A 23715-nucleotide genomic window follows, 5' to 3' on the forward strand; every position below is an offset into this window, starting at 1 on the left:
TGGGGCAATATATAATGTATTTGTTATTTGTTGTGTATTGTATTGTGTACATATATAGATATACATATATATGTACACAATATAATACAATACAATACACAACAACCTGGGGCAATATATAATTTATTTGTTATTTGTTGTGTATTGTATTGTATACATATATAGATATACATGTATATGTACACAATACAATATAAATACAATACAATACACAACAACCTGGAGCAATATATGATGTATTTGTTATTTGTTGTGCATTGTATTGTGTACATATACATATATGTCTTGCCTCCCAGAGTTATAGTGCTCCATCCCTGGAGATTTTCAAAAAATAAGACCAGATAACCATTTGACAAGGATGGTACGAGGTCTCCTGCCTTGGACAAGGGGTTGGACTAGAAGACCTCTGAGGTCCCTTCCAAACCTATGATTCTATGTTGGTTTATGTTTATGTCTTACGTGTGTGTGTGTGTGTGTGTGTGTGTGTGTATTTATAGGTATATATTTGTATATATGTATATCTACTCTCTGTATGTGTGTACATATATACTTCTATGTATTATATATGTGCATATATGTGTGCGTATGTATATACATTTGCGTATGTATCTGTTTATACAGGTAGTCCTCAACTATACGACCACAATGGAGCTGCAAATTTCTGTTGTTAAGTGAGACATTTGTTAAGTGGCTTTTGCCCCATTTTACAACCATTCTTGCCACAGTTGTTAAGTGAATCACTGCTGTTGTTAAGTTATTAAATGAATCTGGTTTCTCCATTAACTTTGCTTGTGAGAAGACCGCAAAAGGGGATCCCATGACCCTGGGACACAGAAACGGTCATAAACATGAGCCAGTTGCCAAGTGTCTGAATTTTGATCACATGACTAAGGGGATGCTGCAGAGGTCATAACTGTAAAAAACGGTCATAAGTCTTTTTTTTCAGTGCTGTTATAACTTGGAATGGTCACTAAATGAAGTGTAAGTTGAGGATTACTTGTATATGTATGTGTATTTGTATGAATAAATATTTCTGGGTATATGCACATTGTGTGTGGATGGATGGATGGATGGATGGATGGATAGATAGATGGGTAGATAGATGCTAGAGATGATAGAAAGATGAGAGATAGCATAGATATAGTTAGTAGATATAGATTTGCACCAAGATAAATTCCTTGTGTGTCCAATCACATTTGGCCAATAAAGAATTCCTATTCTATTCTATTCTATTCTATTCTATTCTATTCTATTCTATTCTATTCTATTCTATTCTATTCTATTCTATTCTATTCTATTCTATTCTATAGATATAGCTATAGATATAGATAATGTGTGTGTGTATGCTTTTTACATTGTATTTTGTCTACTGTTTTAAGTTCTGTTTAACTATAGCAATTTACCTTCAGGTTTCTTCCACTCATAACTTTAAAATCTCTATACTGGAAGTCTGCTCAGTATGAATGGGAAAATTTAGCCTTGGGAATACTAATTGGGGGCTCACTGCTCTTTTTATTCTAACCTCCCCCCCCCCCCCCACCTCCAGTGTGGCAGCATCCTTATCTGAACATCTTTAAACATTTTAAAGTAGAAGAATGGAAAAGATCTACCAAGGATGGGGATGTGACAACCTTTATGGTAAGGCCAAAGGTTCTGACATTTCTCTCAGTAGCTTCAATGTAAATTGCATCTGCTTGGTTTCCTACGGTGTTCCGTAGTTTGCTTACTCTGACACCTGAACTTAGATTATGGCATAGATTGGCGGTCGCCCACTGGTGGTCCGTGAGAAAATTTTGGTGGTCCGCAGAGAAATGCCACCCCAAAGCAACCCCCCCCCAAAGCAATTAATCCAGGCTGCGGGGGAACACGAGGCTGCGCTGCCCACATGGCTGGTGGGAACACAAGGCTGGCATTGCTTGCATAAGGAACAACCCGAGGTAGTGAGGGGAGGGCAGAAAGGGCGGAGGGGGTCACTTTCCTGGCCACCGGGCCGCTTCTTTCTTCTTCTGCTTTTGTCTGCACACAAGGAAAGCAGCAAAAGTCTTTCTTTTTCTCCCCCCAAACTCTGCCAGAAATGAGTCTTTGGGACCCTGCAAGGCCTCCTGCTCCAAGAGGCTGTGCTGGCAAAGACTCATTTCTGGCGGAGGTTGGGGGAGAGAAAGAAAGACTGTTTCTGCTGGTTTCCTTGCATGAAGCTGAGAACGGAGCTCTAAAGCAGGCTAAGAATGGGGCTGCTTTGGAGGGGGTGGGGGGGTGTGAGGAAGAGGGAGAGAGAGAGAGAGAGAGAGAGAGAGAGAGAGAGAGAGAGAGAGAGAGAGAGAGAGAGAGAATCACCAGCTCTTGCGGTTACATCAGATCTCTCTTTTTCCCCACTCTTTCTGAAAACGGAGTTCAAAGCAGGCTAGGAATGGGGCTGCCTTTGAGCAGTGTGTGTGTGTGTGTGTGTGGGATGTGTATGAGTGTGTGAGAGAGGGAGGGAGGGGGAGAGAGAGAGAGAACATAACCAGCCCTCCAAGGTTAGATCAGATCTCTCTCTCTCTCACTCTCTCCTCCTTCCTCCCACCAATGTCAGCAAGCCACGTCAGTCAAAATTCACATTAGTGGCCCGCAGGATTTATAATAATGAGTTTGGTGGTCCCTGAAGTCCAAAAAGTTGGCGACCCCTGCCATTGATCATGGTTTACAGGTGCCTGAACTTCACCAGAGTTATATATACATAGGCTTAATCCCTTAAACCTCCAACTTTTTGAGCACCAGGGACCAGATCCGTGGAGAGAGGTTTTTCCACTGGCTGGAGGGAGCGTGGTTTCGCGTGCTCCCTGCATTCCTCAGATGGGGCTTCGTTTGTTTGTGTGGCACAGTTTCTGGCATGCCACGGACCGGTGCCAGTCCAGAGACTGGAGGTTCAGGATTGGTTCAGACCTTACAGGCAACATGCCTCTTTCCCAGACTTCTGTAAAATCCTGCAGATTTGCTAAGAGTTGTGATTAAAAAAGAAATTCTTAGGGCTGAGGCAAAACGACTGGCTCAAAGTCGCCCAGCTGGCTTTGTGCCCGAGGTGAGACTAGAACTCACCAGTCTCTAGCCCCATTCCTTAACCACTACTCAAAACCAGCTTTCCAATGCGAAACCAAATTTGAAAGTCTGCTTGTTCTCTCCTCTCAGGACAAGACTTTGAAAGGGACAGTGTATCGCATTAGTGGTGCTGTTCCGGCCAGCAACTACCTCCAGCTTCCCAAAACTGGCACCCAATCTTTGGGTCTCACTGGTCGCTATATCTACATCCTCTTCAAACCTGCACCAGGCAAATATTTTGTGGTGCATCTGGATGTGGCCACTGAGGTGAGTGTGTGAGTTTATTCCTGGCTCTACGATGGTCGTGGTACAATAATAACATAAATTAAAATGCTTCTGAAAGCATTACAGTGGTACATGCATAGTACAACACTTATTCACTATTTATTACCATTGTTTCTTCCCCACCGTGCAGCGAGAAACTGTCCTTTCAAAAATGCACGAACCAATATAACCACTTCAAACAAAATACAATTTTTTAAAAAAAGACAAAAACATTTTTAGGATCCTCCCCACAGGCCAATACACCTGGAGTGAGAGAAGAATGAACACGACTAAGAAACCTGGAAATTTGCCCACCTGTCTTTTTAAACATTTTTTTGTTGAGTAGTTCTTGCCGTTTAGGAATTCTGATACAATCTGTTTGTTTGGTATTTTATAAGTTGTTGATTGATACCGGGTGGCAGATTTGTTTTCCTAAATACTGCAGCTGTTACTTTTCTGGAGTATTACTTTGAATTACTGTCTAAGACATAGTAGAACTGCTGGGTTAATCTATGCTAACCCCAAATCAGACGGACTCTGGTAACACCTTATCAGACTGACGGGTTTTATTTATCTGAAACATTTATATAGCTGCCAATCTTATTAACAAACTCTGGGCAGCTCTCAACCAAAAATTAAAACAACTTTTTGTAATTTTATTTGAAAGAATAATAAAATTTATTTATTTTGTAAAAAGTAATAAATGTTTTAAAATAATCTTATTTGTTTCAGTAACATCGGTTAATCTGAGAAGATGTTACCAGATTCGTTATTTTTCCTGACTTGCTTGTAGATTATATTTTAATCTCTGCACTTGTGCCCTTAAGAAATGGTCTGAAGTAGGAAGGGAAAAATTATTCTACATTCTCCATGAAACTACAAAGTGTTTTCCTTGGCATCCTGACCCTGTATTGCATTTAGCTTTAGATACAGAGACATGTAAAGTACATAGGTCTGGCAGAAACAAAACAAGTTATGCAAGTGGAAAACACTCCAAAATGGGAGTCTATACACACCGTCTATATAAGTGACAATATTCAGCTTTGGTTATTGTTTGTGGGCTGTTTATCAGCTGCAAAATATTTGTTGCTCCCAGAACGATGATTCCGTCTCTATGAACCAACCCTGTTTCTTTTCATTTCTAGGGCAGCCAAGTGGTCCGCATTTCATTTTCTAACCTCTTTAAAGAATTCAAGTCCACAGCCACATGGTTGCAGTTCCCATATATTTGCGGGGCAGCCCGTGGGTCGGTCTATGAAAGCACAGCCAAGACGTCTAAGCGAGGTAAAATGCAAAGAAAGTCTAATCAAGATTTATGGGGTGTAAAGAAACTCCCAAGTGAAACAGAAATAATTAGGAAAATCTGGATGTGCGCAGAAATGGATAAATTGACAAAAGAATTAAAAAAATAAGGATGAATCCAAGTAGTACAAAGTATGGGATAAGTTTTATGGTTGGTTAGAAAAGAGAAAGGATCAAGATAATAGGAAATGATTAAATGTAATATACATTATGTGTATAGAATATAAATATGCACTATTTTTATATGTGACTTAGCAATGTGAGACAACTACAGGAGGATTGTATCATATTCATTGTTTTTAATGTTCTTTTCTGTTTTGTTTTTGTGTTTGTCTAATAAAAATTTTTTAAAAAAAGATTTATGAGATATTCCCCCCCACCCTCCCTCCAGCATCCAACAAACTGTATTGCCTTTAATTTTATCCCCAGTGTTTTAGAAACCTGGATCTAACTTTCCTGAGAAGTGAGTTGATAGTTTAGGATTGTGAATTTTTCTAGCAAGACAATTCAACTCTGATAGAACAGAGATTAGCAAATGATCAATGAATTCTGTATTTTGGCAATTAGAATAATGCTTTTGAGTCATCCTGTTCATCAACTTAATCGTTCTTGTACTCCGAATATTTTACTATTGTAGAATTTGTAGGGTAGGGGTAGAATGGATATTCCAGTGCAGCCTATCTTAAGGGCAAACAGATTGGGAAAGAATATTTTCAAGAACAGAAGCTAAAAATGGATGTCTGTGGAGATTCTCAGTCATCCAGGTCATGACTGTCCCAAAGGTACTTTTTCAGGAAGCAGCTGGACTTTCTTGTGTTTCTTTTTGAAGATGTTTTGCTTTTCATCCAAGAAGCTTCCTCAGTTCTGACAGGATATTGGGGAATGGAAGGATTTATATTCCTTGCAGACAGCTGGTTATTTGCATCCTTTTAGATTGAATAATAAAACAATAATAGAATCGAATAATAATACAGGGATGAACACCTTTTGAATGGTATTGGAGTAGGAATGGATTTCCAGGGGGGAAAAATTGCAGGCCAAAGGAACCAGGAGCACTATCACAGGTGACCCTGAGGACACAGATAAACCTCCAAGTGGCCTCGGACTTCTGGTTTGAAGGGCTTCGGCGACAGACAGAAATCCATGATTGTGCGCAGTTTCTGTCTGGGCTCGCTGCTGGAGCTCCCTGAGCTGGCTGGTTTCGGGGCTAAGACACCCCGTAGAGGTGGTGAAGAGAGGGGAGACTGCCAGCAGGGTTGAGGAGAGCCACATCTCTCCTCCTCAGCTGGCCATTACTCCCTTTCCTGAAGGCAGTTGCAGCGGTGGTCAGAAATGGCCACCACAAAGAAGAACTCGACCGAAAAAGAATGTGCAGGAGGAAGATAAGAAGAAAGTTTTGGCTGACTGGGTTAAATTGTAAAAGCAACAACTAAGGTACCCTGGAATTTAAACTTACAAAAAATAACATCGCTCCCAAAGAAGAGTCGGAAGCAGCGAAGGAAAGGGAAAAGGGAAAAGTTTGGCTTTTTTTTTCTTCTCTCTCCTTCCCTATGCTGACAACATAGAGACTTAAATAAGAAATCAGAAAAATCCGCTTTGACATCAATAGGCAATTAAGCTGAAAATAAAACAAAATGCCAAAGGGATAATAAAGATTTCTGGACATTAAAAAATTTCTTTTTCATAAGCAGGAAGGGAGAGAAAAAGAATAAGGTCAGGATCTGGAAGAGGGAGGAGACTGCCTGGAATGAAAAAGAATCTACAGTAAAACTTCAACAAGACTTCTAAAAGATATATTTTAACTGAAACTTTGCAACTAAATAGTAACCCCAGGAAGAGAAAGTGAAGAAAAAAGAGCAAAAAAGAAACAGCTTGCGTGTATTTGGATTATTTGGTGATCTTTGGATTCTTGGTTATTATATTTGAATGACTAAAATCAATCGGGTGGTTGTTTAAAAATTTATACAATGGCACCACTTCTGGATGGATTGAAAATGGAACTTAAAAAGTACAAAGAAGATGCACAAGAAGGGAAGGGTTCTTTTGGCTTCATTTTTCAATTCTTAGAAATGGAGATTTGGAACTATGAGAAACAACAAGAAACGACTGCAAAACAAGAAGACTGGGACAAAGAAGAAGCCATCTTTAATGAACAAGCAATTTTATGTGGGGAAGAGAAAGGAAAGGAGGGAAAGAGAATGGAGAATTTAAGACTTAAAAAAACAACCAAAAAAACCAGAAAAATAATTCGAAAAATAAGTATAATACTGGAAAGCAACAGAAAAAGGGAATACAGAAGAGAGAAATAGAGGTAGAGAGACAAGGAGGTAAAAAGGGGAGAGAGAAGAAGAGAGGGAAGAAGGAAAGGAAAAGAAGTTAGATAGGAGCGGAGCAAGATATAGAGAAACAGGACCTATTTAGAGATAATGGGTGAAAATCTAACTGAAAAAGGGATTCTTTAAAGGTACATAAGATTGTATTGTTATATTAGTAATAGAAATAACTTTAGAAAATTGGAAACAACGTATGATTAAAATGAGGGATAAAACAGTTAGTGTAATTTAGTGAAATGATTGTGAATAAAATAAGTGAACAATTAATGTTTTATAAAATATAAGTGAAGAGGGGGGGAATTAACTATGGAAAGGTTATAATTGTTCCCATAGAAATATGATATTTAATTGAAAAGTAATGTTAAAGATGTTAAGACTTTAATGAATATTAATATTAATAATATGAATTGAATTGGAATGGAATGTTGTTTTAATTATATACATTTATAATTTTTTCTTTTTTTAAGAATACAGTGTGTATTTTAAGAATGTACCAAGCAGAATCCGAATGGAAGTTATGTATTATATTGAATGTTACAACTTTAGGGAAAAGATATAAAGGCGTCATATTCCAATCAGTAACTACAGGAGAAATTTTGTTTAATGAGAAAAGATAATAGATAATTGAAATAGGACAGACAAAAAATATAAATACAATGATTTGAATTGAGATGAGATAATTAAAATAAAATTGAGAAAATTAAGAGGGGAGAAGCTATGCAGAAAATGTAAAATAGTAATAAGATATGGAATAGAATATAAAAATGAGCATGAACCTGAATTTATGTCTGTACGAAGAAATGTAACCCAGGATTACGCCACTTTCAAAAAAGATGTTTTATTTGTATTTTTTTTTCTCTTTGTGAAAACTCAAATAAAATTTACAAAAAAAACCCACCTCCAAGTGGCCTCAACGACCCTCTAAAAGGATGCAAATGACCAGCTGTCTGCAAGGAATTCCTCACTATCCTTTCAGAGCTGAAGAAGCTTCTTGGATGAGAAGCAAAATGTCTTCAAAAACTAAAAATGGATGCCTTTTCTCAGGCTACCTAGTGGTTTGTATTTGAGGTGAGCGTTAAATTAGGAATTTCCTGTCTGAATATCCATACTTCTACTTCCTTGTCTAAAAAAAATAATGTTTGGACATCAGAGATCTGGCCATTTGCACACAAGGTTTGAGATTTTTGTGAGTGTGTCAAATGTAGACATTCAGAACTGGCACGTTTGGGCCTTCAGATCTGGTGGGCCTCGCCCCCAGCAACGTGCGATGGACGTGCTTAATCCTGGATCTCCGCCACATTCTCGGCCTCTACCTGAACAGAACCTACAGTCACCTCAAAAGCGTCAAGCTGTGCTCCAACCTGTTGGTGAAAAACCTCTTCACCAGCGATTTGCTCTTTGACCCAGGTGAGAGTCTTGAAGAGAGGATGCAGGGATTGCTGTCTTCATGATAGTCCTCGATGCAGGTGGTCCTTGACTTACAGCCATTCATTTCGTGACCATTCAAAGTTACAGTGGCACTGAAAAATTTAAACTCTGCCCCTCGCGTGCTTGTATTCATATTACAATATTTACATGAAAGGGGAGGGTTTGCGTCGTGATATCAAGATAGGCTTTTCAACATCTGGGTATCGTTTCAATCAAGAAGAACAACCATATCTGTCTCATCCTTCTTTCTTTCTTTCTTTTTCTTTTAGCGTTGACTTCTTCTGAGGCTCACCATTCCAAGATGGCATTGCATGGTTTCTCTCCCATGCCTCGGGAAATGGCATTTCCTGTGCCCAAAGGAGAACTATGGCACAATCTCTATGATTACATTCTGTAGGTTCGGCTATCTTACTTTTTCTTGGGCGTCTAATGTCTTTGCCTTGGCATGCTTGGGGCTCTGCATAATATTGCTCAGCCTAAAAGAGAAATGCATGAGGGATATGCTCGTAATTTGGAAGGGGAGGGTCCGAGTAGCAGTGTCCGAGTAGAAATTCCACAACTGGGGGTGGTTCCTAATGAAAACTCCTGCTTTGAGCTTCCAAAACCTGCATACTGGATCGTTTTCTGAGCCAAAATGTTTATTGCAGATTGCAGAATCAAGTTTGCCTGGTCAGATTCAGTTGTCTTTGACTTGCTGGCTGATAGAGGCCGAAACTCCGGGCAAAAATTCAATCTGTTGTGCCTTAGCTTTTCTCTGATCTTTTTCGTCAGGTTTCCTTCTGATGGGTCCAAAATGCCATATGACTCTATTCAGAAAAGCACTTTGAATTCCTATGCTGGTAAGTGAGTGAATTCAAGAGATTGTGAAAATCAGAAATAACGCATAGACAGCTTTCTGAACTACCATCCTTCTTACAGAATAAACCAATAAATATATCTAGATATAACTCCATTTATGCATGGATTGATTGATTAGGCTGAGGAATCGTATCATTTCTACCTGTGCTTATCATCTCACTGATAAAATCCTCGACAAATGTCTGTGAAAGTGCAGTCATTCCCAACTTTTACAACTTTAAGATGGTGGACTTCAACTCCCAGAATTCTCCAGCCAGCTGGCTGGGGAATTCTGAAAATCAAAATCCACCCATCTCATAGCTGCCAAGGTTGAGAAACACTGATCAGGGGTCACCAACCTTATGGACCTCAGGGACCATCAAACTCAATTTTAAATCCTGCGGACCACTAATGTGACTATGGCTTGCTGATGTTGGTGGGAAAGTCAGTCCCATATTCCAGAGCAGCTGCTCCTCCACCTGGGTGCACCGGCCTGCCATGGACTGGAGGAGCTGCTCCGGGATGACCAAAGGACCAGTCCTGTGACTATTGCAGCTCTGGAATATGGGACTGACTTTCCCACCAACGTCAGCAAGCTACCCTGGGGTGGTCTTACCTTCCAGTTCCAGTTTGTGTGGCTCTACTCAAGGTAAGGTTTGTGCTCAGCTGAAGGGTGGGCCCAGCTGGTTGGCAGGCCATATGGGCAGTGCAGCCTTGTGTTCCTGTGAAGCTGGGATTAATTGCTTTGGGGGGGACATTTCTCTGCGGACCACCAAAATTTTCTTGCAGAACACCAGTGGGCTGACCACTGTCCTAGATCACAGACTGAAAGCAATTCTAGAAGAAGGAAATTGATAATGAGCCATGATCCTAATTATACCTTTACTTATTCGAAACATATGTATGGCTCCCCATCTTATCCAAGTAATTCTGGGTTGGGCGCAAAAAATGTAAGGTACCAGAAGTAAGACACTGAGCTTGTCGATTAGAAAGGTCGGCGGTTCGGCGATTCGAATCCCTAGTGCGGCGTAACGGAGTGAGCTCCCGTCACTTGTCCCAGCTTCTGCCAACCTAGTAGCTCTAAAGCACGTAAAAAAATGCAAGTAGAAAAATAGGGACCCCTTTGGTGGGAAGGGAACAGCGTTCCGTGCGCCTTCGAAGGCATTTAGTCCTGCCGGCCACATGACCACTGAGACGTCTTCGGACAGCGCTGGCTCTTCGGCTTTGTAACGGAGATGAGCACTGCCCTCTAGAGTTGGGAACGACTAGCACGACTAGCGAGGGGAACCTTTACCTTTTTAACAAGTCCTATAGAAAAACCAAAATCAAAAGCCAATACAAAAATAGGGCAAAACAGAGTTGAGAAGGACCATCCAAAGATATGTCAGGATTCCGGCCGTTACCCCCATTAAATCATGAGTCTCGAGCTAAACTTCCAAAACTAAAAACAAGATTTATTGGTAGTTAACATGTCCAGCACTGCCTGGGTGTAGCCGACTCTGAGACACGTCATTCATTGTCACCCTTGACCCTGGTTTTCCTCCACCCCTGGGTGTATCATAATTTATATTTTCCAATGGGACACCTCCATAGCCAAGAGCCACCAATCAGTCTCTCCAATTAGAATTTTGTGAGGCAGAAACTTCAGTCACCTAGTTGCTATCTTTGAAAACATTTATGGAATGTAGTTTCGGTTTGCAAGTTGCCACACTGCTCCCCCCTCCCTTTCTGTTGGCTACTCTAAAAAGACCATAGAAATATTTCAATGAGTTGACAGGATAACTGAGGCACCTCCGACCAACTCACACACCAGCAGGCACCGCAAGCTCCATGTCCTGAGGTCTGTCTTCTTTGCTTTCCTTCCCTCTTTCCAACCGGCTGTCCCAAAGACGAGCCAGTGACCCAGATTCCCAAGGAGGTGTCTCTGAGCAAGCCAGTTCGGGACCGGGTGTCTCTCATCCAGCAAATCACCAGTCCCAAAGAGGTAGGTAAGCTTTGCTCTTTCTTAACACCCGGAGCTGTACAGGAAGTCCTTATGACCATACCTTTAGTGGCCGACGGCACTGAAAAAAGGGACTTATGGCCCTTTTTTTCAGGCTTATGACCATTGGACACATGGTCAAAATTTGGATGCTTGGCCACTAGTGTGTATTCCGGGGTCACATGATCCCCTTTTGTGACCTTCCGACAAGCAAAGTCAATGGGGAAGCCAGATTCACTTAACAACCATGTTACTAACTTAACTGCAGTGATTCACTTAGCAGCTGTGGCAAGATTTATAAAACGGGGCAAAATTCACAACTGTCTCACCGTAGCAACATAAATTTTGGGCTTAATTGTGGTCGTACGTCAAGGACTCCCTGCACAGAATTCACTCATCTGCTTCAAATAGCAATAGCCCTTAGACTTATATACCGCTTCACAGTGCTTTTACAGCCCTCTCTAAGCGGTTTACAGAGTCAGCCTCTTGCCCCCAACAATCTGGGTCCTCATTTTACCCACTGCGGAAGGATGGAAGGCTGAGTCAAATGGAGCCTGATGGGATTCAAACTGCCAAATTGCAGTCAGTCAGCAGAAGTAGCCTGCAGTTCTGCACTCTAACCACTGCTCCTCATAACATACATCATAACATATCATTAGCCCAGTCAATTATGGTTGGGTTGGAAAACTGAGTCAACCTGGAGCCTGGTGAGATTCGAACTGCCAAATTGCAGGCAGCCGGCACTCAGCAGAAGTAGCCTCTGCAGTACTGCATTCTAACCCCTGTGCCACCGTGGCTCAAAGCTTAGCTTGCTAATGTCCCCTGATAACCCGATAACCCGCAGCTCCGTTTCTTCTTGCTGAAAAAAAGGGTCATATTTTGGGTTTGGCCTCCACTTTCCAAAACTTTTTTCTTTTTCCTTTTTTTGGAAAGTTGCCTCGCCAGTCTCCCCTTCTTACCAAGCACATCCCCAAGATTCACCCATCAAGGTCCGAGCCCGTGTGGACAGCCTGCATTGTGGACCAGAGCCTGAGAGAAGGGCCACGGGCCAGAGGAGATTCCTGTTTCCCCCCCTCTTCGATGGATGATGGCAGCATTCATGTTTACGCCCACAACAACGGGGACGACGCAGTCCGCGCGGTTACCATTGACTCTGACGAGGTAAGCCGCAACTCCGAGCCATTCTTCCTTAGGCATTCCTGTGGACAAATGTTCCCCTTTAACGCGACCATAGGTTTCAATTTGGAAAAAAGGGGGAGAGAGAGAAAAAAAAAAATCTCTTGAGGAATTCTTACCACGGGTGAGACGGAATCAAAACACGGGACCCAAAGCAAATAATCAGGGCTCACTGCAGTATTTATTATCAGAGTGTGTAATGGGGGAATTCCCTCCAGAATATAGTGGGGAGAAACTCCCGCGGACAAAAGGATGCGCGCATATTTCCAGAGGACATTTCAAAAAGGAGGAAAAAATGATAGCCATTTTTCAGTAACAGAGGATGTGAACATAAATATTCTTAATTAACAAACCTCAGGTAACTTGCCCATCCTTCTATTATTGCTATCTTTAAGAAAACATTATTGTAAATAATGTAAATTATACAATGATGTAATATTGTAAAAGGAGCATGTCAGTTGCCACAATTATTTTACTAAGCATATGGTATGGGTTAATCTGGAGACTACAATATTAGTACATAGTAGTTATTTGGCTGCTGAAGATGGCTAATTTATTTAGTTCACGCTCATGCACTTATCTAGGCTGACCCATGGGGCGAAGTAGCTCCGCTAGAACTTTCATGGAAAATCATGGAACAATTCACAAGGAAACTTTATTTAAACTTTTGCTTGTGGTCTTTATCTATCTATATAAAAGCATAATACCACTCACGCAACATCACAAAATCTCCAGAACCGTAAGGCCTACACACTTGCAATTTGGCACGTATGTTCCTCTTGGCTTCTAGGGGCTCACTAAGAAAGGATTTTTCGAAATGACCATCAGTGCATTAATATTTCGTATATTATCTGATGCTAAGGAGTTCTACTCCCCCACCCCACCTGAAAAGAAATACCTTCCAAATGCAAAACACAAGCAGAGGAGAGGAGTTTCAGTTTCAGTTTCACAGCAGCAAGCAGCTTTAGTACAGAACAGTTGAGCTAAGCCACACCCCGGCTCCTTGCTGTGTTCTTTTTGCTCACACAGCAAATACTATTTCAGTTTCCAAACAGCCCTCAACTCTCTCACACACTGACAGGACGCTAGCCAGATGGATGCTGATAGGCAGAGGCAGAATTTCCTCCCCTTATTTTCCTCCCCCAAAACTAAGCCCGATCGCATAGTTTTGTAGTGAAGTAAGTGTATCCAGCTAGTTACATATGTCTCTGAAGAATTGTTGAATACTTGAAATAGCTGTGACGGGTGCTTTGAATGTGCAGCTTCTCAGTTTAATATGATTTAACAAAAAACTTTTCTTTTTTTACCCAAACCAACTTGTAACATTCTCTTTTTTTGTCCCTGCCATTCTCTTTGCCCCCAACCTTTAACATGTCCTGTGTTTCTCCAGAACCAATATATGCCGACAGCAGGGCCAAAGACCATCTCTGCCAAGAGTTCTGTTCCCTGCACGGTAAGAAGTAATTTTACTCTTTTGCAAGATGGACCGCTGAAGGCTCCCCTTCATTTGTGGAAGGAGACTTGCTCACCTGTGGAGATACAATCGTATCAGGGTTACAGAAGTCTCCACCTCTTTCATTTTTCCCTTCCTACCACCAGTTCCTTTCTGTGACTGATGATATTTTAGTTCTAGCTATAAGCAGTGGGAAAATGGGGCCAATGATAAATGATGGAAGATGCTTAATACCTGTTCTGACCCAGGCTTTGTAAACTGTAATTATTCACAAACTTGTTTTAAAAACAAGACTTACTTTATTGCAATGCTGGGAATTGTTTTCATTCCCAGCCGGAATTCATCTCAAACAGTCCCTCAAGATACAGCACACATTTTTCAGTTCTGTGAAGTGCTGCCAAAAACAGAAGCATCAAATGAACTAGAAAAGAAACCAAATGAGATACAAGAAGAAAAACAACCGAAGTACAAAAGATCTTCAAGGATGACTCGGAACTGATCGAACTACTACTTTGCTTCCTGCAAAGGTTTCATCATCTTGGCCTGACTTTTATCCCTTATGGGAGGGGCAATCACCTCTCAGCCTTAATCCCGAGTCGCCCCCTTTGTCTCAGCTGCTCTTGCCTTCTAGCAGCTCTACGCACACGCGCACTGGGAACAGGCTCCCCTTGTTCCTCTTCCTCGCTGCTGCCAGGCTTCGGAGGTTCCAGAGTCAGCACCCCACTCCCAGATGGTCCTGGCCCCATCTCTGCATCGGATGCAGGACCCTCGTCCAAGTCCTCTCCAGACTCCCTGGCTGGTCCCCATTCCTCCCCACTTTCCGATTCCGCTGCTGTCTGCACCGGCTGCCGGCGAACCAGATCAGGCTGTTGACCCATCTCGATCAATTGTTTTTCCAAACATACTGGCCAGGGAATTCTGGGAGTTGAAGTCCACGCATCTTAAAGTGGCCACAGTTCAGGAAGGCTGAATTATATATGGCCCAGGGGTTGTCCACCTCTTCTTTAACGATAAAAAAAGCAGAGCCCCACTAGAAAGTTATTGTTTGTGTTGATGCAGATTGACGCCTTTCACCTTTGATGCTTCCTGATTCAATGTAACTCTGGATTGGTTTTCAGACGCTGCTACCGGATCCAATTCTGAAGCTAAAGAAGATTATTGGGTTTGGGGGTTGCAGCACCAAATGGGTCAGTATATCCTTATTTAACCAGCATATTTCTCTCCAGCGAGGGAAGAAAAACCGTATGTGCCAGTTTGAGCGCCTTCGACGAGGAAGCAAGATAAACACGCAGCATTAGCGTGACTCAAGCAGGCTTCCAAGCAAAATGGAACATTATTCTTAGGACTAGGATGTTGTAAGATCCCTCTAGATCTTGGAATAGCATGCAAGAAGCCACGTTTGCAAAACTTAATAGATTAAGCCAGGGTAAAGCTTACATTTGACCTCCAATCAAACCTAGTTTGTATGAATTCATTCTGCTAATATATACAATATTGTTCATTTTGTATCTTGTTCACAATGACGTTAAAGATTGAGAGGCACCTGTGTGCCATTTGGGTGTCCCAGCAGCCCCAGGGCCTCAGAAGGGGCATCTCTGTTGTGAAGGTTGTGACATCATCTTTTTTTTTTCCACCCAGGCATTGTGGGCTTCCGGCAGTTCTGTAGTTGTTTACCCTTGCCACGCTCTGATTGTGGCCATAACAATTGATTCTGGCAAACAGAGGTTTTTTGCTGGCCACACCGACAAGGTATTTTCTTCTCCTTTTGTCCTATGCTTTAACATAGAAGCTATTCCAGACATAGGCGTGTCTCTAACGTTGAAAGAATGTATTGTGGGAAATGTCTAGAGTTGTGTTTCTTAGAATAGGCAAGTTTTAACATTTGTAGATGTCAACTTCCAGAATTCCCCAGCCAGCCCTGGGAATTCATATTAGTTACTCACCTGATTTTTCTATCAATTTTTCACACACGTGTCTTGATTTTCAGAATGCTGTCAAATCAGCATTTGCCTCCGTAAGTCTTTTCATTGCTGATCTTCTTTTGTTCTTGCCCTGTATCCTTGCATCCTTTTGATTCGGGTAATACTCCCAAGTGTGTGACCCAACTTCCCTATACTGCTGGAAACCCTTTGCACAGACAGTGGCCTGATTTGATTTGCAGATGATACAACAGTGGTGAGACTCATCTCTGGGGGGGTGGGGGGGATGAGTCTGCCTGCTGAGATGAGATGGACCGGTTGCTTTCATGGTGTGGGGATAATAACTTGGTCCTCAACACCAATAAGACTAACGAGCTTATAGAGGACTATAGAAGGAATAGATTGGACATCCAGCCCTTGCTTATCAATGGAGACCGAGTGGAGCAAGTGGCCAGTTTTAAGTTTCTGGGTGTTACCATAAAAGAGGACCTGACCTGGGGGGCTCACATTGCAGCACTGGTTGAAAGGGCCCAGCAGAGATTATACTACCTGAGACTTCTCAGAAAATAACAGAATGAAAAACTGCTGGTGATCTTCTACCGCTGCACTATAGAGAGTATCTTGATTTACTGCACCTCTGTATGGTTTGCCAATTGCACAGGGGCAGATAGGACAGCGCTCCAGAGGGTTAAGGTCATTGCCCTGAGGATCATGGGTTGCCCTCTCCCCACTTTGGAAGAGCTTTATAGCTCCCGCTGCCTTAAGAAAGTTCAAAACATTCTCAAAGATCCATCTCATCCTGGGAACCCTTTTTTTTGAACTATTACCATCTGGCAGACGGTACAGAACAATAAAAACAAGGGCAAATAGGCTGAAAAACAGCTTCTATCCCAGTGTAATAACGCTATTGAATTCTACTGTATAGTACACTGACGATGGTATTTAATTTCATTGTATGATGTGCAATGACAGTAAACTAAATAAACTAAACTAAATTTGCTTTGTAGGTGGCGGCACTGGTGTTCAACAACAAAAGCACTTTGCTGGCATCCGCACAGATGGGAGAAATGAGCGTAGTGCGTCTCTGGGACTTCCCAAGTGGGAAGTGCCTTTGCGTGTTTAAAACTGGGATCCATTCCATCTCGTGCCTCAGGTAAGTGCTGGGCACCTCGGAAAAAGGGTGGGAGAATGTAAGCTGTTAGACCTCATAGTCTCCCACGTCAGTGTGTTGAGGGGGCTGAGGATATACCAAGTGTGGCTTTTCTATCATGGAACAGCCTTCCAATAGATATCAGTTTGGCCTCTTCGTGAACATCCTTTGGAAGCGTTTGAAAACCAAATATGGCTCTTGGAGAATGAACATTTGCCATTTTTACACAAAGTTTTTTTTAAAAGATATGTTGTCTACGGAGGTTCTTATTCGTCCAGATCATGGCTGTCCCAACGGTGCTTTTATTTTAAAGGCAACTGGACTTTCTGATTTCTCATCTGTTATTAGCTATCATGTTACTGATTCTTCTTTTCTGTTGTATGTTGTTGTTTTTATTTATTGGAGGACATTTTATTGTGTTTTAGTAGGTTGTTGCAAGTCACTGAAATCTCAATGGCCTGGCTGCATACATAGACAATCAAACAAACCATGAATGAATGAATCAGTGAATGAATCAATGAATGAATGACTTCTATATTTGGTGATGAAGAATTCATTTAATGGTCTGCACTGAGTTTCCTTGGAGTAGTTCATGGAACGTCCGATATATCAAATTCTCTGCCAAATCTCCATTATCTGTCCTGACAGGCTGTGGCGTCTCCAATTCTTAAGCTATAACAGCCACCAGTAGCTTATTTTTACTTAACTAGAAATGCTGGGCTCTACCTGCCATTTTTTTTCTCCCCCAGTTTTTCATACAGTGGAAATGTCCTTTGTGGCACCGGGAAAGACAAACGTGGGAAGACGGTGAGTAAATTGGCATTTTGTTTGTAGAACATATGAAGGTAGTGAGGGTTTTCCTCATGTCACTTGCTTCTTTTATCACGTTACCTCGGAGGTCTCCATGGGACATCTGTAGCTCCCAGGATCTGCAGAGGTATCTCTAGCCTTTCCCTGGTCCCAAACAAGATTTGTGGTGGTTGGGGACTTGGGAAACAATGCTGGGGGCCGAAAAAAATTTCCCTCTCCCTTCCAAAGCGGTTGAGAATTTTTTTTCTGATTTGTGCTTTTAGTGATTTGATTCGTGACTTGCTCATATTTAACTAACTTGTGAATTGATTTAACTGTCAGTTGGTTTCATCTAAAGTCAAGGCAAATGCCCAATTGGTTGTGGAGTGGAGATAAGGGAGTCCTGGTCATGTATTCTTCATCCCATCTACTTATTCCCAGAGATCAAAATGCTAGATTTCTCATGGCTGGAGATCTCTGCCCAGGCAGAACCTTGATTCCAGTAGGGACTTTTAAACATTATTCAGAGTTGCTTTCCTTTCTGTATTTGCTCTGGACGGTGGTAGAGCTGTTCAAGTGCTGATATTTTGATGCCATCCTTTCATACATTAGAATGGACCACAGATACAGTTGCTCCAAGATGCTGTTGTTGTTTTTTTCTGATTAGTGTCACCTAGTTTTTAAATTGAAGACAACATTTATTAGGGTTAAACTGCAGGATCCTTGATGCTCTCTAAGCTTGGCTGTTTTCTTGCAGATGTTTCATTATCCAACTATTGTATTGACGATATTACTTCATCTGAATCTAGCTTTGTAGTACTTGATAGAGCAACTAGACTCCTATCCCATCAGAATATCCTAAAATGGCACTACTCTGCAGCTGATTTGTTTCTGTTTGTTCAGATCCCGGTGTTCCTTTTCATTTTTAGGGTTTAGAGCAGCATTCAAAATATCATGCCCGTGTTTCCCCCAAAATAAGACCCTGTCTTCTTCTTCTTCTTCTTCTTCTTCTTCTTCTTCTTCTTCTTCTTCTTCTTCTTCTTCTTCTTCTTCTTCTTCTTCTTCTTCTTCTTCTTCTTCTTCTTCTTCTTCTTCTTCTTCTTCTTCTTCTTCTTCTTCTTCTTCTTCTTCTTCTTCTTCTTCTTCTTCTTCTTCTTCTTCTTCTTCTTCTTCTTCTTCTTCTTCTTCTTCTTCTTCTTCTTCTTCTTCTTCTTCTTCTTCTTCTTCTTCTTCTTCTTCTTCTTCTTCCCCTTCCCCTTCCCCTTCCCCTTCCCCTTCCCCTTCCTCTTCCTCTTCTTCTTGCCACCAAAAAAGGCACCAGGTCTTATTTTGCGGGGATGTCATCCACTGACTAACCTCACTTGAGTGCATTGCCCTCCGCCTCCTTTTCGTTATCAGAGGTCTTCAGAAACTTCTTCTGCAGCCAGCTTTCCTGAAGGCATCTGCAGTTGATAACAGAGCTACAGATCGATCCAGAGCTCTGTGATCGGCTGCAGAGGACTTCAGGAAAGACTTGCTGGGCTTGCTGGCTGCAGAAGTAATGGGCTGGCAAAGCAGGTATCGGGGAGTGCGAGACCTGGCTGCAACTGTCCGAAGGTAAGTAGTAGGGCTGCTCCACCTCTCCCATCCCCACCCTAGCTTAATTTTTACCCATGCATCCTGGAGTGGGCGGAGTCTTAATTAGGGCTTATTTTATGGGGGAGTAGGGCTTATATTGGGCACACATGTAAAAATCAAGCCAGGACTTAACTTTCGGGGTAGGTCATATTTTCGGGTAGGTAAATGTATAAGTTTGTGTTACTTTGAATCAACTGTGAAGAGCCTGAATCTTCTCTTCATTGACAAACCGGGAAGAACCCAAATATTGACTTGCCACCATAGGCGAGCGTTTACCCTTTGCTGGACAGACAATTGCTGTCCTGGTGTCTCCTTGCGGGGAGCAGACACCCAGAGTCTATGTGGGCAATTTCATCCCCCTCCTTATCTAAAGAGGTTCCAAGGAACCAGTTTACTCCGTGGCCCCTTGCTCTTTGCCACCGTTGCCAGCTCTTTGCCGAGATGTCTTCTTCAGTCCACCCTTCCTTCCTTGAAAGCTCTGAGCTAAGGTATTTCTTTAAAGCCGTTAATTCTGAGCTTGGTTAAAGAAGAATGGATTTGGGAGTTGTGGAAGAATTTTAGTGGTAGATTTGATCGGGCTTCTCCCGTCAAGGAAAGATCTCTCTAGCAGCCGTTGCGTACCTTTTCTTGGCAGGTGGTGGTGGTGTGGAACACCATCCAGGTGAGCCGTGGAGGAGAGGTCGTCATGCTGGCCAAAGCTCACACAGATGTGGACATCCGGGCCTTCAAGATCGCCTTTTTTGATGATACCAGGTAAAGAACCGCTTATTCTTCTTGGGGCTAACGGTCACCCTTGCAGGGAGAGCTTTCACAAGAGTCTTTGAATCAGGCCTTCAGGAAACCAAGTTGGGTTTTTTTACACACACACACACACACACACACACACACACACACACACACTAGTTACAGGCAACAGAAGCCAGCCTGCTATTTATACTCTCTGAGCCTTTTCTTACCCACGCTGTTGCATGCTTGACATCCAAGCTGGAAAACTTTACTAGATCAACTTTCCTTCCTCCCTCCCTCCCTCCCTCCCTCCCTCCCTCCCTCCCTCCCATTCTTTCTTTCCCTTCCTTCCTCCATCCCATTCTTTCTTTTCCTTCCTTCCATTCTTTCTTTTCCTTTCTTGCTCCTTCCCTTCCATTCTTTCTTTTTCTCTCTCCTTCCTTTCTTTTCCTCCCTCCCTCCTTTCTTTTCCTCCCTCCCTCCCTTTCTTCCTTTCCCCACTCCTTCTTTCCTCTCTCCCCCTTTCCCTCCCATTCTTTCTTTTCCTCCCTCCCTCCCTTCCTCCCATTCCTTCTTTCCCATCTTCCTTCCCGCCCTCCCACCCTCCTTCCTTCCCTCAAGACACGAAGGAAGAATCCCTTTCTCATCCTCTGCTGCCCTGAATTCTCTCACCACAGGATGGTGTCATGCGGCCGAGACAATGTGAGGCTGTGGCGGATCCAAAGCGGGGCTCTGCGTTCCTGCCCTGTGAACCTGGGCGAACACCGTTCTCTGGAGTTCACAGACCTGGCCTTTGAGGTCGGCCACTCCACCCAGCGTGAGCCCGAGGACCGGATGCTGTAAGACTCTCCTTCTCTCTTCTTTTCAATGCTTTAGACCAAGACTGGTGTTTCAAGGCAGTTTCTGGCTGTCTTTCTTTAGAAGGCAGACCAACAGGGCTGTGATCACGATGATCTTAGCAAGCATATGAAGATTCTTTGCTGCAGGTTGTTTTGGACTTTGACTGACATCTCGATTCATCCTGAAACTAATTCATTTTGATTGATGGGTGATTCAGCTAACATTTCCACTCATGGATTGATTCACACTTTACGTCAACTCATAAAATATTTCTATGGTCCCTTTAGAGTTGCCAACAGAAAAGGAGTGGGGGAAAAGGGGTTTGAAAGAGCAGTGCTGCAGCTTGGACATCAAAAATGCATTCTATCAATAGCTTTTCAGAGATAGTAACTAGGTGATTGAAGTTTCTGCCGTGCAAAATTCTAACTTGAGAGCATGATTGAAGACTCTGGGCTATGGACGTGTCCCATTGGAGAATATGAATTATGATACACCCAGGGGGTGGGGGGTGGGGAAACCAGGGTCAAGGGTGACAATGAATGATGTGTCTCAGAGTCAGCTATACCCAGGCAGTGCTGGCATGTTAACTCCCAATAAATCCTTTTGAAGTTTTGGAAGTTTGACTCGAGACTCATGATTTAAATGCGGGCAACTGCCGGAATCCTGACACCTCAATTTAAATGTTAGGTTGTACATACGGCTTCCATATAAAAGTTTCTGGCACTCAAGAGATAAGTGCCAGAATAATTAAAGGGTATGTCTAGTTTGATGAAAAGAAGGACCAGGGGGTGACATGATAGCCATGTTCCAATATCTCAGGGGCTGCCCCAAAGAAGAGGGAGTCAAGCTATTCTCCAAAGCTCCTGAGGGCAGGACAAGAAGCAATGGGTGGAAACTAATCAAGGAGAGACGCAACCTAGAACTAAGGAAAAATTTCCTGACAGTCAGAACAATGAATCGGTGGCACAGCTTCCTTCCAGAAGTTGTGACTGCTCCAACACTACAAGTTTTCAAGAAGGGATTAGACATCCATTTGGCTAAAGTGGTGTAAGGTTTCCTGCCTAAGCAGGGGGTTCGATTAGAAGACCTCCAAGGTCTCTTCCCACTAGTTTCACACTTAATTGTTTCAGCAAGGACAATTTTTCAGCAAGGAAATCTGCAGTTTCCCCCCTCTGCCCCTTTTTGCCTCCTGCATATTTTAGCAGGGAAATATAGGATGTTGCTCTATAACTAGGTTCCACAGGGGTCTTGACACTGGTTTACATAATGCGATGTCTATTTAAGGGAAAGATTCTTTTTTCACTGCCATTATCAGAGTGACTTAGTGGTGACACAATAGCTACAATCCATAAGAGAAAACTGATTTAAGAATTAAAGCAATTCCTCCCTCCCTCCCTCCCTTCCTCCCCTAGGTTTGTTTGCAGCAGAAGCGGGCATGTTTTAGAAATTGACTACAAGAATGTCACTGTCAAAAATGTCCGTCGCCTTTTGCCCTTGGAGACGGGACCCGCTCCTCAGCGAGAGAAGCAAGCTTTTAATTCAGGTATCAGCTCGTGTTTCTGGGAACCTTCCAGGTGCTCAGTTATTACAGCCATTTCTAACTTTGGGAGGCTGGTGAATATGTTCGACTCGTATGGGTGTTTCATTGGACAATCTCGCCACGATGTAAAAAAAGATGTTGAGACTCTATAAAGAGTGCAAAGAAGAACAACAAAGATGATTAGGAGACTGGAGGATAAAATATATGAAGAACGGTTGCTGGAACTGGGTATGTCTAGTCTGATGAAAAGAAAGGACTTGGGATGACATGATGGCAGAGTTCCAGTATCTCAAGGTCTGCCCCAAAGAAGAGGGAGTCAAGCTATTCTCCAAAGCACCTGAAGGCAGAATCTGTTTTTTTTTTCTTCTTCCCCCTCCAGGTCCTGGGATATCCCTAAACAGCATCTGCCTCTCTTCAAGTTTCTGTGCCACTGCCTCTGATGATGGCTACCTGCGCCTATGGCCATTGGATTTCTCAGAAGTCTTCCTGGAGGCAGGTGCGTAGAGCTTAAAGATCACAAGCTAGGTAGGTCTTCCATTCAGGAAATCAACTGGAGATGCCTTTGGAAAGATAAGACACTGGAGGACTTAAATTTGCTCATCTGAGAGCAAATTTCTGGGCTCCTTCTGACCTTGAAGGAGTTTTAATCCGTGACCTCAGGTAGTTATACAGTCATTAAATAACCTATACAGACTTGAAATAGATTGTTCCATTTAGTTGTTCTGACCAAGGCTTCCTGAGATCATAATTAAGCACACACTTAGTTAAAACAACTCTTGTTTAATTTCAACGCTGGGAATTATGTGCATTCCCAGCCTGTAATGAATCCCAAACAGTCGCTCGAGATAAGCACCCACCTTTCTCTCCTTTGAATTGCTGCCAACAACTAAAGTGCCGAAGGAACTAAAAAAAGCCAACCAAAGTACAAAGTCCACACAGCTTCAAGGATTAATCCGAACAGAACTAACGACTTTGCTTCCTGCAAAGGTTTCATCACCTTTGCCTGTCCTTTATACCTTATGGGAGGGGCAATCACCTCCAAGCCTTATTCCCGAGTTGCCCTTTTTGTCTCAGCTGCTCTTGCCTTCTAGCAGCTCTGCGCACACATGCACTGGGAACAGGCTCCCCTTGTTCTTCTGCCTCGCTGCTGCCAGGCTCCGAAGGCAGCACCTACTCCCAGATGGTCCTGGCCCCATCTCTGCATCGGACACAGGGCCCTTGTCCGAGTCCTCTCCAGACTGGTCCCCGTTCTTCCCCACTATTCTGCTGCGGTCTGCACTGGCTG

General features: G+C 42.7%; 1 protein-coding gene across 4 annotated transcripts in view; it reads left to right on the top strand.

Moving 5' to 3' along the window:
- Window positions 1-23715, top strand: part of WDR90 (WD repeat domain 90) — a 57296-nt gene that overhangs the window by 745 nt on the left and 32836 nt on the right. For 3 of the 4 annotated variants that reach the window (XM_087912511.1, XM_087912512.1, XM_087912513.1), the window contains exons 2-18: window positions 1547-1638; window positions 3166-3342; window positions 4485-4623; window positions 8211-8381; window positions 8672-8795; window positions 9174-9241; window positions 11129-11223; window positions 12154-12381; window positions 13787-13849; window positions 14968-15036; window positions 15488-15598; window positions 16776-16921; window positions 17668-17725; window positions 19959-20077; window positions 20728-20889; window positions 22303-22433; window positions 22810-22926. In XM_087912511.1, the coding sequence (XP_087768637.1) occupies window positions 1547-1638; window positions 3166-3342; window positions 4485-4623; window positions 8211-8381; window positions 8672-8795; window positions 9174-9241; window positions 11129-11223; window positions 12154-12381; window positions 13787-13849; window positions 14968-15036; window positions 15488-15598; window positions 16776-16921; window positions 17668-17725; window positions 19959-20077; window positions 20728-20889; window positions 22303-22433; window positions 22810-22926 (2070 nt within the window). The remainder of the gene's footprint in view (window positions 1-1546; window positions 1639-3165; window positions 3343-4484; window positions 4624-8210; window positions 8382-8671; window positions 8796-9173; window positions 9242-11128; window positions 11224-12153; window positions 12382-13786; window positions 13850-14967; window positions 15037-15487; window positions 15599-16775; window positions 16922-17667; window positions 17726-19958; window positions 20078-20727; window positions 20890-22302; window positions 22434-22809; window positions 22927-23715) is intronic. The other variant, XM_087912514.1, reaches the window with a different exon arrangement.

This window comes from Pseudonaja textilis, chromosome 14 (genome assembly GCF_049901715.1).
Source record: "Pseudonaja textilis isolate UNSWEBS1 chromosome 14, rPseTex1.2, whole genome shotgun sequence".
NCBI lineage: Eukaryota > Metazoa > Chordata > Lepidosauria > Squamata > Elapidae > Pseudonaja > Pseudonaja textilis.